This window comes from Oncorhynchus masou, chromosome 6, assembly GCF_036934945.1.
Source record: "Oncorhynchus masou masou isolate Uvic2021 chromosome 6, UVic_Omas_1.1, whole genome shotgun sequence".
NCBI lineage: Eukaryota > Metazoa > Chordata > Actinopteri > Salmoniformes > Salmonidae > Oncorhynchus > Oncorhynchus masou.
Window position 1 is genome coordinate 74,279,087 of NC_088217.1, and position 17,692 is coordinate 74,296,778.

A 17,692-nucleotide genomic window follows, 5' to 3' on the forward strand; every position below is an offset into this window, starting at 1 on the left:
CAGGTCCCTAAGCATCACTCATTCTCTCAAGATGCTGAAAGAAAAAATGTATGTTTCTCCACTCCTGTTCCCGAGACAGAATTAACATTTGGTCTATCATTTTACTGTGAGGAACACTTCATTCTGCAGCAGTTAATATTGTAATAGGCTACAAGTGAAGCTTACAGTCCTTTTCTAGACTTCAGTTAATATCATAATAAGCCACATGTGAGGCCTACAGTCAGTGTCCAGACAGTTACTATTCCAACTATTAGGTTACTTCAATTCTGCCATCCATCCATACATTTGATCAATTCAAAGAGACCACTTACAAAACACCACAAAGTGTTATGAATGACATTCTGTTATTGTCATCCATTAGGCCTGCACAAGTCTTGTAACCTGAATTGATGCGTACACTGCTGCGGTCTCGGCCACTCATCTCTGCCTTATCATTGAACCACACTGTATTTTGGAGCGTATTCCACAAGTTTTCAAGTCTATTCGCTCATTTTTCATGCGACTCACATCTCACATGCGGCAATGATAAATACTGTAATAGCCTACAGTTTTTGGAGAATCTATGTTCTAATTATTGTGATAGGCTCATGTTTTACTGGTTTATTTTGCCTGTACTCCATACGAGACCGTTTCAGCTTACTTTCACCCCTGATTCTACCCCTGAACAGGATGACACAGTACAGGGCATCAGAAACAGATCTACACTATTAGTTAATATAGGAAAAAGAGGATATAGGCGAAAAGGAATGATGACATTTGAAATAATATGGTATAATAAAATATACAATTAGTACAATATCATTTAACAGTAGGCTAACCTTGAATGGCAGTCTGTCTGTGCTTTCGTGCCAAAATTGTCACTCTTTGTCATGCCAAAAAACACTTGGCATGACAATTCCATAAGGGGTTGGCAAGTGAGTAGAAACAGACACCCAGGCCAAAATGCAGTAAAACCGCGAACAAAACACCACGGCACAGAAACAATCAGAGCAGAACTGAACAGACTTGCCTTTTGGATGTGTTGCATTGGGTTTGTGTGTTGAATTGTAGTACATGGTACGGTAAATAGACTTAGGCAGTTTTGCATTCGATTACAGTGTGTTGCGGCTGAGAGGCACGTTCATTATGGCTGCCATGTTCTGTCCTTGGCCCCCGTGGGCTGACTCACAGAAGGTAGAGCCTCCTGTTGCTCCCTGGACCATCTGCAGGACCACAGTCACTGCTTCAGGTCAAATGGCGAATGAGGATGGGTCCTAATGAACTTATGCGTTCCTGTTTGATGGTGGGTGGGTGGGTGGGTGGGTGGGTGGGTGTGCCTGTGTGTGTGTGTGTGTGTGTGTGTGTGTGTGTGTGTGTGTGTGTGTGTGTGTGTGTGTGTGTGTGTGTGTGCATGCGAGAGAGAGCTAGTGAGAAAGAGAGACAGAGCAGTGTGCAATCGACGTACATAAAATGCATACAAAGCATGTCAAGGAGTAATTACACAAAACACAAACAGTCCTAACAGCTGTGTCTAGGCTCATATGTAACTACATATATTTCTGAGACTCATCAAAGAGTCGTCAAGCATAGCTCTGTTTCAGGTTTGTAATTAGATGAAAGTTAGCAGTGTGCTGGTGTTCTTTCTATATGTCAGTGTGGTTGCTGTGGCTCACTTAGCAACACAAATAAACCAGAGAGACAGGGTCCTGCTCCCGACAGCCTCCCTCCCTCCCTCTCTCGTTCTGCAGAGTCAGCGCTCCTCTCCTAACGCTCGTCACGTCTCTCTCTCGTTTGTTTCTTTCTCTCTCCCTTTCCATTCCTCTGCTGCACTCCCTCCTCCCCAGGCAATCCGAGCACAACTCCCTATCTCTCTCCACCCCTCTCACTTTCGTAAAGGGGTGAAGACCAGGGGGACGGATGGCTCCTCTCTACTCTGCGGAGGACGTGTGAGTGCTGGGAGCATCCGTCATGTGGATTTGAGTCCCTCCTCCTTTCCTTCCTCTGCCTCTCTCACTCCTCCACCCCCCCCTCCTCTTCATCCCCTCCCTCTCCTTCTTCGCTTTTATTCTCCATGTAGCTCTGGACCGGCACAATCTTTCAGCTCAGCTGAGATGGAGACCACCCAGAGAGGGCTCAGCGTTGCCCACCGCGGCCAGGGGGAGAGAGGGGTAGAGCGGACTGGCTAGTCAGAGGGTCGTCCTTCACTGGCCCACCCTATACCCTCTCAAGGGCAGTACTCTGGATAGGAAACAGGACAGGTCTTAAGGCTTAGCGCTTTCAGCAAGGAATGACACTTCTGCTTGTTGGACTTCTCCAATATTTTAGCACGGTTACTTACTGAATCCGGATTATGGAGTTTGTGCAAATGTGGTTTTCCCTACTCTGGATTTGAATCTGGATCTAATCGCCATCTGGAGTGCCTGAGTTTTTACAGCCGTAACTGGAACGCATGGACGTCTTTGGTTTCGCAAAGATGGCAAAGCTGTCAGGGTGAGTGTGTGTACCGTGCCGGGACGACGGAAACTAAGCGGGTGCGCTGGGAGGGGTTGAGGGTGGCGGGGGTTGTCTCTGCATAGGAACAAGGTGTGTGTGACCAATGAGCGAGCAGTCTGTTGTGCCTGGGAGCGGAGTGTGGACTGCAACACAAGCAGTGAGTCAGGACTCAGACCATGGCTTTGTGTCTGATCAATAAAGTTGTGAGAGAGATATATATATATATATATATGAGCTGAGCGATTGTGTTTGGCCGGATAGTTAGATAAGTTGCAAGAGAAAGTTTGACATAGAGAGTGGGAGAGAGTAAGATAAAGACTAAGGGGAAGTGAAGGTGTGTGAACTAGAGAAGTTATCATTTATGTGAGTGAGAAAGGACAGAAAGCAGACATGGAGATGATGATGAGCTACAGAGGGAGGAGAGAAGGAAGAACAGAGTAACAACAAGATAAAGCAAGGTAAGTAAAGTGAAGAAGGCCCAACAGGGAATGTGAAAGAGATAGAGGAAGAGGGGGGGCTCTTCATTGACTTGAAGCAGAAGATGTTCCATAAGTAGAATGTTGTTGTAATGATGAATAGCAGAGAGCACAATTCTTCCTGATCTCTGTTACTTCCTGATCTCTGTGCTTCTAGTCCACACACACACATGCACACACACGCAAACAGAGCCTGTAGCACACACAAACACTAACACAATCACACACACAGACGTTGGGATGATCCCTCACTTGAGTGGGGTCGCAACACTAAACCCACTAAACATGGCTCCAAACAAATATTTTAAACCTCAGTACACAGAGAGAGGTCTACAGCTGGAATGAATCATTCTCTCTCTTGTGAAGTAGTGGGAGTGTGTGGCGTAGCTCGGCACCTCAAGTTTGCAGAGACCCGGGATCTTCTGGGTTCCTTCGAGGGATTCCTTTAAGAGAGATGAGGCAGCTCGTTGGATCTAGTTGGGGCTGTTATTGGCTAGAAAAGTTTAAAACGGGGGTCATTGATGCTTATCGATGTCTCTATATTGTTTCCATGGGCGCAACTTTCACTGGGGACGGGGGTTATATTCTGAAATTGCATTTTTGTCCACCCCAGTTTTATCACTGGAATGTGATACAAAGCAATGCAACGGTGTGCTTTAGGATCATGCGGATGGCTCCGAGCGTTCGAGTAGACTGTTTGGAGTGTTTATCAGACTGGGGGGGAAAATATATATATATATATACACACACACACAGTGCCAGTCAAAGGTTTGGACACACCTATTTATTCCAGGGGTTTTCTTTATTTTTACTATTTTCTACATTGTAGAATAATAGTGAAGACATCAAAACTATGAAATAACACATATGGAACCATGTAGTAACCCAAAAAGTGTTAAACAAATCTAAATATATTTTATATTTGAGATTCTTCAAAGTAGCCACTCTTTGCCTTGATGACAGCTTTGCACACGCTTGGCATTCTCTCAACCAGCTTCAACTGGAGTGCTTTTCCAACAGTCTTGAAGTGCTGGTTTCATCGATAAAAGATCATAATGATAATTTCAAGTTTTACCGCCACAGTCGACCGTTGAATTATTCTATGAATCTGCTGTTTCTCAGCGCAAGGTGCAAGCAGTGTCACACATATGTTTGAATATAGATATCAGAGAGGCAGCCAGCCAGGAGAAACCAATAGGTTAGCGCAGGAAAACCACACATTTCTTGATTTGAGTCCCGCTAATCCTCCCAAGGGATTTTGACGGGTGATCACTACTGCACACATGACCCCCGCTTCATTTGATGAAATCGCTGAAGCATGTCACCCTCTGTCCGTGTGTCTGTCAGTCAGTCAGCGAGAGGAGAGCGAGAGAGAGAAAGAAAGGACAGACAAGAATAGAGGAACAAATAAATACACAACAATGCGGCCTTGTATTATGAAAGAAAAGATTGAGGGATTTTATAAGAGGAGGTTGTTGCTCGTGGAGGTCTGAGTAGGGACACTGTAAAGACACCCGCATGTTGTGTGGGTAGTTAGTGTTGATTATGTAGAGTCTACGTAAGGGATAATCAACGAGGGGCTATGCGTTCTGTGGAAAATAATGAACGACGTCAAAGATTTTTATAACTAAACCAAGATAGACCACAATGGGAACAAATTAGTCTTAGCAGGCAGAAAAAGCAAGGTGGTAGGCGCCTGTGCAATAACTCAATTTGCCTTTGCACTCCTTCTAAACAGAGCGATTTAAAAAAAAAACTTTGCGAAGGGTAAAGTCTACAAAACTTAGTCCACCCTTTTCATAACAGATTCTAGTTTTGGGAACAGAAAGCTGTATTGAGATCAAATATTTAATTGATGAGAACGTTTGCAGAATCTCATTCCATCTTCTCCCACTGCCCCATCAGTGGGCTTCCTCTCACTACCATATTTGGTAGTGAGTGGAAACGCTAATCAGATGCTTCACAATTATACATCCAGTGAAATATCTGTCTCATTGTTCTATCTGTGAAGATGTAGAAGAGAACACATAGAGCCCTGAGTTGATTATCCCTTTTATACCATGGTTATAATTTCACACATTTCCCGGTAGAACATCCACTGAAGTAGCTTGCAAGTTAACTAGATAGCTATACTAGTTGCTGTGGTAACCACACAAGCAGACTTGCTTGTTTAGCTAATCAAACCATCAGTCCAGGCATGCTATTATGTTATGAAAATCGAATTCAACAGCACCAATAAAGTTTTCAATTTAACTTTTGCTTTAAAAAGCAGCTCAAACCAAATATGTGAGAATTAACTATAGCCGTTTAATTCTACCTTGCCGATATACTGTGCGTTATAGGGAATTATAAAATGAATGGGTCTAATCCTGAATGCTGATTGGTTAAAACCGCATTCAAGCCGGTGTCGATTCCACAAGTTACCACCGGCTAAATATATGATGTTAAAATGCCTATTTACTCTGTTCCATCTGACTGCGCAATATCTCAGCCAGGCAAATTATAAATGTGATCTCCACTATAAAAAGCATCTCGACATTATCTCACATTTAGTTTTCAACAGCGGAGATTTGTATAAACCTTGCTGTCTGTCTCTCCGACAATAGCAACATTGTTTCAATATTCAAATTCAATCTCCAGCTGTCCCATATTAATGAACGTGTTGGGAGTCGGGATGAAACAGACAGGCAGGCAGCGTTTCTCAGCCAGTCGAAATCATGAATCAGCTGGCCTCGTTTTTATGGATATATACAAACAAATGTAAATTGAAAAAAGGTCAAACGAAATGAAGTGCAGCTAGTTTGCAGTGTTAGCTGTGTTGTTGGCTAGCTCCTCTGAACAATAGTGTTCTGACAAGAGAGCACATTTTCTCGGCAAGGTGAAATTGCTACAAAACAGCTTAAACAAATGCAAATGCAGCTACTGTTGTTATTCTGGCTGCACGGTTGACGTAGTTCGCTAGCAAGGAAGGGATAAGACCGTTGCCAGCCAGTATGTCCATAGATCCAAAACAAAAAGACTGAACGACTGGGTCGCGTCTCTGGCAATCGAACCGATAGAACAACCAGCCCGGCTTGGGTAGCAATCCTAGATTTGTGTCGGGACTATCTTGTAGAAGGAGGAAATAGTATGAATAAATGTATAAAAATAACATTTTTTAATTCAAATATGTCAATCATTATTTGAATATGTTGGTAACCCGTTGTATAAAAGTGATAATGCCCTCGAGGACAGTGTTTGGAGGACATATTGGCACGGTTTGCTGGCCCTCAACTTTGTTTCAGGCCTAACAACACCCGTGCCAATATATCCTCCAAACACCATCTTCTCAGGCATTATCACATTAATAATGCATGCTCTAGAATGCCCTCAAGCCTATAAGAAATGAGTATTCAACAATGTCATGGTATAATGTTGGTTATGTAGTTTATACTGTTGATTATTTAGTTTCTACTGTTGATTATGTCCCAATAGGCATTGTGGAAAATATTAGTCACTGGGTCTCAAACGCTGGTGTAAGTCAGAGGACCGAGTTGGGAAACGCTGGTGTAAGTCAGAGGACCGAGTTGGGAAACGCTGGTGTAAGTCAGAGAACTGAGTTGGGAAACGCTGGTGTAAGTCAGAGAACTGAGTTGGGAAACGCTGGTATAAGTCAGAGAACTGAGTTGGGAAACGCTGGTATAAGTCAGAGAACTGAGTTGGGAAACGCTGGTGTAAGTCAGAGAACCGAGTTGGGAAACGCTGGTATAAGTCAGAGAACTGAGTCAGAGAACTCAGAGAACCGAGTTGGGAAACGCTGGTATAAGTCAGAGAACTGAGTTGGGAAACGCTGGTGTAAGTCAGAGAACTGAGTTGGGAAACGCTGGTGTAAGTCAGAGAACTGAGTTGGGAAACGCTGGTATAAGTCAGAGAACTGAGTTGGGAAACGCTGGTGTAAGTCAGAGAACTGAGTTGGGAAACGCTGGTGTAAGTCAGAGAACTGAGTATAGAAAAACCGTGGTGTAAGTCAGAGGACCGAGTTGGGAAACGCTGGTGTAAGTCAGAGGACCGAGTTGGGAAACGCTGGTGTAAATTATAAGTTATGTTTGTAAGAAGATACTTGGAATAGAAAATGGCTACTGGGCTGTTTGGGGGTTTTTCTGTTCAATTATTGTTGTTTTTTGCCTTTGCCAAGCAACAAGAAGGAAACTCATGTTTGATTATCCTGCCCACCTTCCAGTGGTATAGAGTAACATAGTTAGCAACCAAACTTGATCTTATGAACGCGGATCTTCAAAACATTGATTTAAACTCTTCAGCCAAGGAAATGAAGTCCACTGCTTGGAATAAATCAGTTTGCTTGTTTTGTTTTTAGTGGAAGCAACAATTCGTCTCGGCGGAAGTCTTAATCAGATGTGGTGTCGAAGAGACAAATACGGCCGACAACACCATATTCAAAATGATAGTCTGTATAGACAGAGGATTAATCATACAGTAGCATTTCTAACTTCTGGTTACACTGAGGAGATCAAGCACATCCTCTTCTCTCCTCCATTTATCACCAGCGTCCCCCAGATCAATTATGGAAATAAAGCAAGCAAACAACCTTTTATTTTGCTTTCAATTTAAATTCTTGCTTACCCCGCTCTGGCAGGAAAATAAATTTGCTTTCAGGGAGAGTTCGCTGGCTAACCACTTACATTATGATTTGCACCAAGCAGCTGAAAGGAACAGAACTGAACTTTGGGTCCCAAGTCCTCTGGTTATTTTTTTAGGCCTTGTTTTGACAGCAGTTTGTATCAAAGTAATTGTCAGATTTTGGTCTGATCCCTACATGCTCTTCGATAGTGCCTTTTAGCAGATGCTATTTCCAACTGCTCTCTGTTTTACTTTCCATGCATTGGTGGAGGGGAGTGTTTCTGTTCCTGAGCACTGATCAAGTTAGTTATCCTGTTTAGAACATGTTTAATGTTTTTAATGTTGACCTTCACGTTTCAATTGGGGGTTCTACAGTTAAGTGGGTGATATCAGCTGCTATGTTAGATTACAACCACAACCTTCAGTTCTGAGGAACTGAGCTGTTTTAAAAATATATAGCATCTTGTTTTGGAGTATATAGAAAGTGTCTCTCTGAGTGGTGGGCTAAAGTAGAATTTATAAATAAGCCTCTATGTTTGAAGAGAGAATCATCTATAAGGGACATATTAGCACTCTGTGCTCAACCAACCTGGCCTCAGGGCAATTTGTAAGATTTAGTACGTACATTTCCTTCATCCATTGAGTATGATATATTACATTAAGTTATACTATGAATTAAATAGTGGTCGTACACTATGATACGAATTAGAGAAATTCTAGTGTCATACGTCTTACCCAGTCATACAATATCATAGGAATTGGATGAAGTAATGTATTATACTTTTAGGTACGTATGGTATTATACATATTTCTCTGAGACCAGGCTGCTTGTTGCTCTGTAACAACAAAGGACAATTCCGAGGTGAATTTATGTTGCTGGTATGGAGAACTAATGACAAAGGTTAGGAGAATGTACATAGCAGGTTAGGTGAATTAGGTTAAGGTTGTGTTCTCATAGTTGAATTTTAACTTTTAGATTTGTATCATTTTGCTTCAGATTTGTATGACTAACCACGTGACAATGACTTTTAGAAACGTAAACGTTATTAATTAAATGAAACTGTTCCACGACAATGTGCATATAAGAAAGTTCATAACTGTCATTCAGATCGGTAGAAATTCTAGGTTAAAATTGTAAGATTTCCCAAACTTGAAACTCACGAGCTGCCTATGGTCTTTACTATAACATCCATTAAAAAAATTGTGTGAATGTGCAAGCACGTGCACACATAGAAGGTCCGGTGAAAAATGACTGGACCACATATTGCAACCAACTGATTCGTTCTGGCGCCAGGTCTGCACGGACCAACCACCATACTTTCGTTTCTGTCATTTATTTGGTTTCTGTAACCATACCGTTCTTGATGTAACATAACATGTCTTAAAACTAGTTAGGGATAGGCGGGACGCAAATGTCTCAACTGGCCATTTGCCAGGGAAAATGCAGAGCGCCAGATTCAAATAAAATACTATAAAATTCTAACTTTCATTAAATCACACGTCAGATACTCAATTAAAGCTACACTCGTTGTGAATCCAGCCAACATATCAGATTTTAAAAATGCTTTTCGGCGAAATCATAAGAAGCTATTATCTGATAGCCTGCACCATCTGCACCAGCAGTGAACAAAGGAGTTAACATATTTCAACCCTGCAGGCGCTACACAAAACGCTGAAATAAAATAGAAAACATGCAATACCTTTGACGAGCTTCTTTTGTTGGCACTCCAATATGTCCCATAAACATCACAGTTGGTCCTTTTGCTTGATTAATTCCGTCCATATATATTCAAAATGTCCATTTATAAAGCGCGTTTGACCCAGAAAAAAACAGCTTACAAAAAATGCAAAATCACTGCAAAATATTTAAAAAGTTGCCTATAAACTTTGCCAAAATATTGCAAACTACTTTTGTAATACAACTTTAGGTATTTTTAAACGTTAATAATCGATCAAATTGTAGACGGGGCAATCTGTGTTCAATACAGGGATGAAAACAAACCAGCGCCACTTTCCACTTTTCACACTCACAAAAGTGTACCCAGTTCTTAGTTGGCCTACTTCTTCATTGCACAAAGGAATAACCTCAACCAAATTCCACAGACTGGTGACATCCAGTGGAAGCGGTAGGAACTGAAAACAGGTTCCTAAGAAATATCCCTTGGCATAGACAAATCAGGGAAAAGAGAGGGAGTTTGCCTGCTACATAAGTTCTGTTATACTCACAGACATGATTCAAACAGTTGTAGAAACTTCCGAGTGTTTTCTATCCAAATCTATGAATAATATGCATATCTTATATTCTTGGCATGAGTAGCAGGAAGTTGAAATTGGGCACGCTATTTATCCAAAAGTGAAAATTCTGCCCCCTAGCCCCAAGAGGATTTATTTTAATGGAGGTACACACATTTACGTAAAACAGTGAGTCCAGCTTGGCTCAACAAACAGTTATAAAATAAAATTATTTATATTATTCACATGTTTTATGCAATTCATTCAAATTGGTAATTTGCATCTCATTAGAATATAGTTATTGTTTCGTGCTCTAGTCTAGTGTGTCTGGGACCTGTTTGGTTTAGTACTTTCCAGTCTAGCGTTTAATCCGCTAATGATGTCAACTCACTCAGCGATTTGTTTTTCTCTAGATAGTATCACTCACTCACTACATGGATTCACAGTTAACGACAAGCTGAGAGAAAGGGACCAAGACATTAGTGGATGTCAACAGGCACAAGCACATGCAGACCGACAGACACGCAGACCGACAGACACACATACATACACATACCCACCCCCCTGTCCCTTTGCTGAATACTACATTAACCGTGGTAGAAAAAGTACTCAATTGTCATACTTAATAGGAAATGACTCAAGTGAAAGCGAGTCACCCAGTAAAATACTACTTTAGTGTTTAGTAAGTCCGCGAGCCAGTTTAGTGAGTCCGTGAGTCCGCGAGGCAGTAGGTAAGATAACGTATTATATTGATAGGTACGTGAATTCAAATCAAATGTTATTTATCACATGCGCAAATACAACAGGTTAGATCTTACCGTGAAATGTGTACTTACAAGCTCTTAACTAACAATGCAGTTCAGGAAATAGTTAAGAAAATATTTACTAAATAAACTGAAGTGGAAAAAAAGAATCAAAAAGTATCAATAAAATGACATAACAATAATGAGTCTGAGTACCGTTACCGAGTCAAAGTTCAGGGGTACAGGTTTGTCGAGGTCATCTGTAAAGTGACTATATGCATAGAATTTGATCATATTGCTGTCCTGCCTGAGCATTCAAAATGTAATGAGTACATTTGGTTGCCAGCGAAAATGTATGGGAGATAAAACTACAGATTTTCTTTACAAATGGAGGAGTGTAAAAGTAAAAATGATCAAAGTACAGGAAGTATTTTTACTTAGTTACTTTACACCACTTAAATACTACTGCTGAAACAGCACTGCTCTTCGGTACTAATGGTTGTCTTGTTTGGGATATATTTGTCTTGTATTTAGTGATGCTTGTTCTGTGGGATTTTTATCTGTGGGATTTGAGCTCCAGTGTTTTGCCAATGCAGATGTTGCATTCATCTGTGTTTAACACTGGCAAACATGATGCACCCCAACCCCACCACAAAATCTGTATGTATGCACACAAGCTGCTACCATCAGCTGGGGCTTTGTCAACCAGAACCTGCACAGACCTCTTAATGATCGCTTCACGAGACTTGTGTTTCCTAATTGTCTAAGGAAGTTGAAGAACCCAATCTGGCTTTCCGGACAATTTATAATAATGACGGAACCCAATCTGGCAACCTGGAGCATTTATTAAAATGGATGAATATCAAACAAGCTTTTATGAGCCATTTAGGAAGTCTAGGTCTACAACATCTGACTGCAATATACGCACTCCCTTTTTCGTATGTGTGTGATATGTTTAGTCAGTTTTCATACTGAAATGAATTATACTATCCTATGTGCCAGCCTGGCTATCATGCCAGCTCCCTGTCACACTTTGGTATGCTGAACATGTTTGCACAAACAGGTCTGGGACCAGGGCTAGGCTAGAATCATACTGTCTGGAATGTGTTCTATTTAACCCCAACATCAATTTGGGCAGAAAAGAGAAGATTTACAAATACATCTTGTTCTGCAACTGATAATATATCAATATTGTAAACAATGTTATCTAAACAAATAATGTCTACATTGTACTACTAACATAGAAGTGATCAGGTTATCTCAGGGTTACCAGTACATTGAAGTGGGAGGAGAACAATGTGAGAAATGGCTGGATGAAATTATTTTCCAACAATTAAAATGACAGTGATTATCTCTAATCTGTGGATTTGAAATATCCCTCTTGAATGACCTACAGAGTTTGTTTTATTCAGAATTAGCATGGCCATTGCAAACTATCACAGATGTGACCTAGCCCTCTGAATCACTTTGTTAATGAGTGAGGTGTGTGTCAGCCGGCCAAATAAGTGGCCAAATAATGGGCTATAATTCAATGTCATAACTTTATGTTAATGCATCCTTTAACTGAAGGACGATACAGGTTGAAATATTCAATGGACAGGTGCCTCTAGATTATAGGAAGTCAAACCAAATATATTGAGTGCCCTAGAAGAATATTTCCTTTCCACATCATTCAGTACTCAAGGACACCCCTTGAAGAGGGCATTTGGCCTATATGATTGTTGTTTGAAGGACTAGGAACAAACAATATATTGAGAGCACTACAAAACACACACACTTGCCATAAGACTAAGGGCAAAGGATCAGCTCCCTAGGGAACCATTCTTCAGAACGGAATCTCAAAGGTGTTCAGCTCCAGCCTTTGAGTCATGAGCTGAATACTGATAGTCTCCATCCCTCTGTGTGTGAGTGAGTCTTGCTGGCTGGCTGGCTGGTGGAGCCTACTGAGGATGGACTGTTCTCACTCTTCTGCTGCAGAGGGTCATGCTTTGCTGTGGGCTTCCTGCCAGACCATGTGCCAGGGTTAAAACAACAACCCTCGCCACTACCACCATTACCACCAGCAGCCTCCATGGCAGCCTCTTACAGCGTGCACACCCCCACGACCCTCTCTCTCTGTCTCTTTGCTCTGCCTATGGGTTTCCTGCTACTGTCACTCAGGGACAGGAAGAGGGGCATGGCTTTGTTTTGTTCTGCCTTTCATGTTCTTCTCCTTCTGATCTGTGCTCCCTTGAAGCACAGTGTGATAGGTATGGGGATGTCAGAACAGGTTATGTCATTTATTGTAAGATCAGAGCAATCGGCGTCAATGGAGGTGTGTGTGCGTGCATGTGTGCGGTATACACACACTTGACTTGATGCGTCTGTAAACTACATGGACACGAAGGAGTATCAAGGAGCCACCCAGAGAATGTAGCTGATAGCTGTAACTGTATTATTGCATTCGTTACTGACTACCAAGACTGTTAATTTAGCCAGTTGACGTACATCATTATACATAGCAAAGCCATGAATAAATAGCAATCAAAATAAGAGCATGGGGAGGCCTGTGAGAACCATAGCCTGTCATGGTCTGTGTGTGCCGGCAAGGAGACCAAAAGGCTCAGGGGCTATGTTAGTGTGTGTGAGTGACAGCGAGAGCGAGTCACTAAGTGACAGTGAAGAAAGAGAATTTGCAGGCTTTGTCATTCCAGCAATGTGCTTTTTGACCTTCCATTTGAGTAAATTGCTGCATCAAGGTGATTGCAGTGAGTAGTGCGGCTTCAGTATGGTGGCTGGGTTGAGCACTAGTGCTGTCCATGGTGCTGAAAAATTCAGGGCTACTGGTGGTGTTGAATGGAAACCTAAACCCCTTGTTTTACATAGTGGAACATCATGATTTTCCCATGCTCTAAAGCAATGAACTCTAAATGAATAGCAATTAAATCTGAGTAACAAAATCCCATTAAAACTGCAAAGTTATCCACTTAAAATGTACATTTTTGATAACTCAAAGCTTCCATACATTGCCTTTTAACAATAGCTGCCTCTGCGAAACGCTTGCAGTTTTCATGTGGTCCTCAGCATTCCCTCGTCCAGGCCTATAGTGCATCCTCCCTGGACAAAATGTTCAGAGCAGAGCATGGGTTGTGGTATGGCCGGGTTACATAAAATGTCGCTGTGAGAGCTGAAGCATGTTGTCTTCTTCAGAAAGCCATGCTGTATTAATAGGGAGCACTTTGAGGGCATCTTTTAAAGACATGGAGGGATGTTTCATTTATAACTCTCTGAAGCACCACAGACAGACATGGGAGGGGAGAGGAATCTCTAGTAGGCTGCTAGTGGAGGAAAAAGTTAATGGGATGCCTTGAGTCACAGCTCTTGGATGGTGATGAAGTCAAGATCATAGATTTATGATGTGTAGAATTTGCATTAAACGTGGCCGATGGCAACCATATTCTTGGGGCTATTTGTATCTCCAGCTTGACTGATTTTATACCACATTCTGACCACATGACCTTTGGTGTACGTTGTCTAGGTAGGTCTAAGTAGAATTTAAAACCCTCTCCATTCTGCCGTGTCTTTTTCTACAGTTTGGAGCAGAGTGCAGAAGTGATAAAATGGCTCCTAGCAGAGTGTTTTAGTCATCCACAGGGAATGTTGCAGAACCACATAGGGACACACTGATGCTCTCTAGCCACTGCCTTTGTGTCCTTTTCTATAATTCATGGCAGGGAACCAAACCTCTACACACTTTAGATGGATGATCCCCAGATGGAGGGAGAGTAACCTGGGTTGTTCGTGGAAAAAAAGCCTAAAATATACTCGTCCAGGATCACTTTAGCCTTTGCTCTCTGCAACTGTAGAATTCCCGCCGAACAAGGGAGGCCTTTTAGCCAATAAATAATGAAAAACAACTATATTGTGAAAATATGCTGTAAAGAAACACAAAATTGACACAAATGTTAATGTTTCCTGTCCCCAAAAGTGCTCGTTTTGGTTCCTTAAAAGGCCAAAGTCGAGACTTGTCTCAATTGTATGACTGAGGTGCTCTCTTGTCGTTGAATATTTGCCCTCCATCCAGTCTTGGAGCGAAGGGGGGTATTAGCCTAGTTATTCCTTAGAGTGTAAAAAGAGAGGCAGGGCCCGGGGAGGGAGATTGTAGCATCTCTTTTTGACATTGTGTTAATGGAGACTAACGCATCATGGAAAAGCTATTAGCACAGGTTTTTAACCAGGGCTCGCACTCTCTCTCACTGTCTCTCTCTCTCGGTCTAGCCTCTTTACCCCTGCTTGCTGGAGCATGGTGAGTGAGGATCCGTCCAAGCTGAACATACTGCTGTGTGGAGTGTGACGAAAGCCTGCTAGCACTAACGGCATGAGGTCTCCTCAGCCATCAGAGCTCGACAAGAATGCGATTCTCTGAACCAAGCGATAATTGTTCTGATGATCATAGCTGGCGGTGGTGCCACAGAATAGTCCACAATTAGATGGGTATATGAGGATGGGAAAAGGAAAATGGCTTTTGACACACTTTCTTGCTTGAAGAATAGGACAATGCTGGACTCCATCCTCTCGAAAACCTTTCTGCTCCAACATAGATGGTTTTAAAAATGCTGGAGAAAAGCTGGAGAGTGTGCGTGAGACATGTGATCTGAAAGACCCTTTTCAAAGCATGTAGGTTATACATAGCAAAGATATTTCGCTAGGCAATGCTTGCGCAATGAGTAAACTGTCCAGAGACCAGAATACTTGTTACTTCCCAGTGCGTGCGCGCGCACACACACACACACACACACACACACACATTCAGTGCAGGGAGATTGCTGATTGCGTAATATGCCACTGTAGGCCATTGTTTGTTTCAAGTGTTTTACAGACCTGTTCAAAAGAAGGGAAATCAGTGGATGTAATGGCAGGCTTTGAAGGTATAACCAAGCAATAGGATGTAAGACTTCATTCAGGAGGATATGACCATCATACAACAGACTATGTGTCATCATGAGACTGGCTGTCATTCACAGCTAGGCATTAGGCTATGAGCCCAAATCTTACAACAACTTTTGGAAATGACTCGATTCACCATCATCTGTTCAGAATGGCCAAGAGATAATCGGTCTACGTTTAGATTTGTTGCTCAGTTTTAGTTCTTTGGGACCTTTTTGCAGTTGAATCAGAATTATTGATTCAAGGCCTTGAGTGGTTCTGCTATCTTTGGGGGGGGGGGGGGTTGCAGCAAAAGCTATTCAGAAATGACCAATTCTACCTCTGAAAGGGAAAGTGCTTTTCGATTTCCTTGAAAAGTGTTGCTACATGGCCCACGTTTCATATTGATTACAGGCTTCATGGGTCAATGGTTGCTTTTTTTATTCATGCAAAGTACAGCCACTCTGTTTGATGATGATGATGATGATGATCATTGAACTGATCATTTGAATCTCTTATTCTTATAGTCTTCTCCTCTTTTTAAATCCTTCCCACAACTTTTCCTTCCTGCAAAAACAAGACCACAGAGTTCCCACATCAATACCCAAATCCCTTTGCCTTCTGTACATCAACTGTTTTTGAGGAACAGTCTCCCCACTTCTGCTCCCTGCTAGGCTGTGACATCAGATCTCTAGTGGAATGGCGTTTTTCATACACTCCCTCTCCTCCTCCTCTTCCTTTAAATCCTCTTACTACACACACACACACACACAGACACACACAGACACACACACACACACACACACACACACACACACACACACAGTGGTAGATTTGTTTTGGCTCTGATGAGGAGGATTAGGAGATGAAGGCCTCAGCTCGGAATCCGCCACAGCAGTTTGGTTTAGACCAAAAGCCTCTTCAACACAATGAGACACACGCTGAGACACAAGCATGCCGACCAACTGCATAGCAGGCTGGGATAATGGGGTTGATATTGTCCCACTGATGGCTTAATGTAGTCAACCCATTAAGTCTATAAGTATGATATTTTTGAGGGATATTTATGTATCAGCTGATTAAAATCCACGCTAAATTGTTTTCACTTGGGTTTTGTGTCCATAAAGAAAGGTTACTGATGAAAACATGTTTTCTGATCTTGTCTTTATTGTTCTACATATTGCCGTATGGTGCCTTATCACGTTGTGCTTCCACGTTGTGCTACCACGTTGTGCTTTACATGTGTAAAGTCTTCAGCAGACATCAATGCAGCATGGCGTGTCGGTGGCTGGAGGCCAGAGTGTGAATGAATACACTGTGACACATCAATCTGTGGGTGTTTGTCACCTACTGTGTGTTTCTGACATGATGTCCTCCGTGTTCTACTGTGCCCTAGCTTGGCGTTGTCATTGAACTGTCACGACAGTGTTATTTCTACCTCAAGGCTTGGAAGCCAATCTTTTGTATGTGATAAAAAATCAACAAATGGTGGCTATTGTATGTTCTGTATGATTTGGCCCTGTGAAGAGTTGAGAATGACTGATACATTTTGATTCTAGCCACACTTGATGCAAAGTTTATCCAAGAGAGGATGCCAATGTTAGTGCTGTTGATACGCAACCAATTTCATAAATCTCCAAGCATTAGTTTGAAGCCTGTTGTGCCTTGACGTCTCGGTTACACCATTCATTTAATTTACGGTGAGCCGTCCGACGGTCGTCTCGGGGTTCTCTGACCGCCTCATGCCTTCACACTCTTAGCAGAATTTCATGGCAGGACTTGGCTACAGCGGCTATGTAATGACCGTAGCAGCCAAGCTATGTAGATATCCAGCTCGAAGGACAAGGAACAATAATGTCCCGTGGTCCAGTAGTGGGTAGGCTCTGAGAAAGGTATTCCTTACAGTAACATCACATATTAGTAAGACGCCCATACGGTCATCCTTACACCTCATTTTGCTCTGCTTCAGCCACAAGACCAAATCATCGGGCTGGCCTCCCCCCTCTGGATCCTGGGGCTCCCAGCCGGGACCCCCCTATGGCTGGGACATGGGCTCTTACAGGGACGGCCGAGACTACTTCAGCAAGTAAGTACCATCCCTCCCCAGTACAAAAACAGTGTCCAGGCCCAACCCCCCCCCCCTCCCCCACAAAAGTTGCAAATTCTAGGCCTAATTCAAGTCCACCTCACTCAGCTATTAACATTCAAATCACTTGTTGTAGCATTATAACACGTGACACACTGTTG

General features: G+C 42.3%; 1 protein-coding gene across 1 annotated transcript in view; it reads left to right on the top strand.

The window, feature by feature from the left end:
* The first annotated feature begins 1,901 nt into the window (after positions 1–1,901).
* LOC135542598 (FERM and PDZ domain-containing protein 4-like) overlaps positions 1,902–17,692 on the top strand; it is a 38,824-nt gene continuing 23,033 nt past the window's right edge. Inside the window, 2 exon segments of the mRNA XM_064969695.1 lie at positions 1,902–2,469; positions 17,415–17,531. Coding sequence (XP_064825767.1) covers positions 2,429–2,469; positions 17,415–17,531 — 158 coding nt within the window. The 5' untranslated portion in view covers positions 1,902–2,428.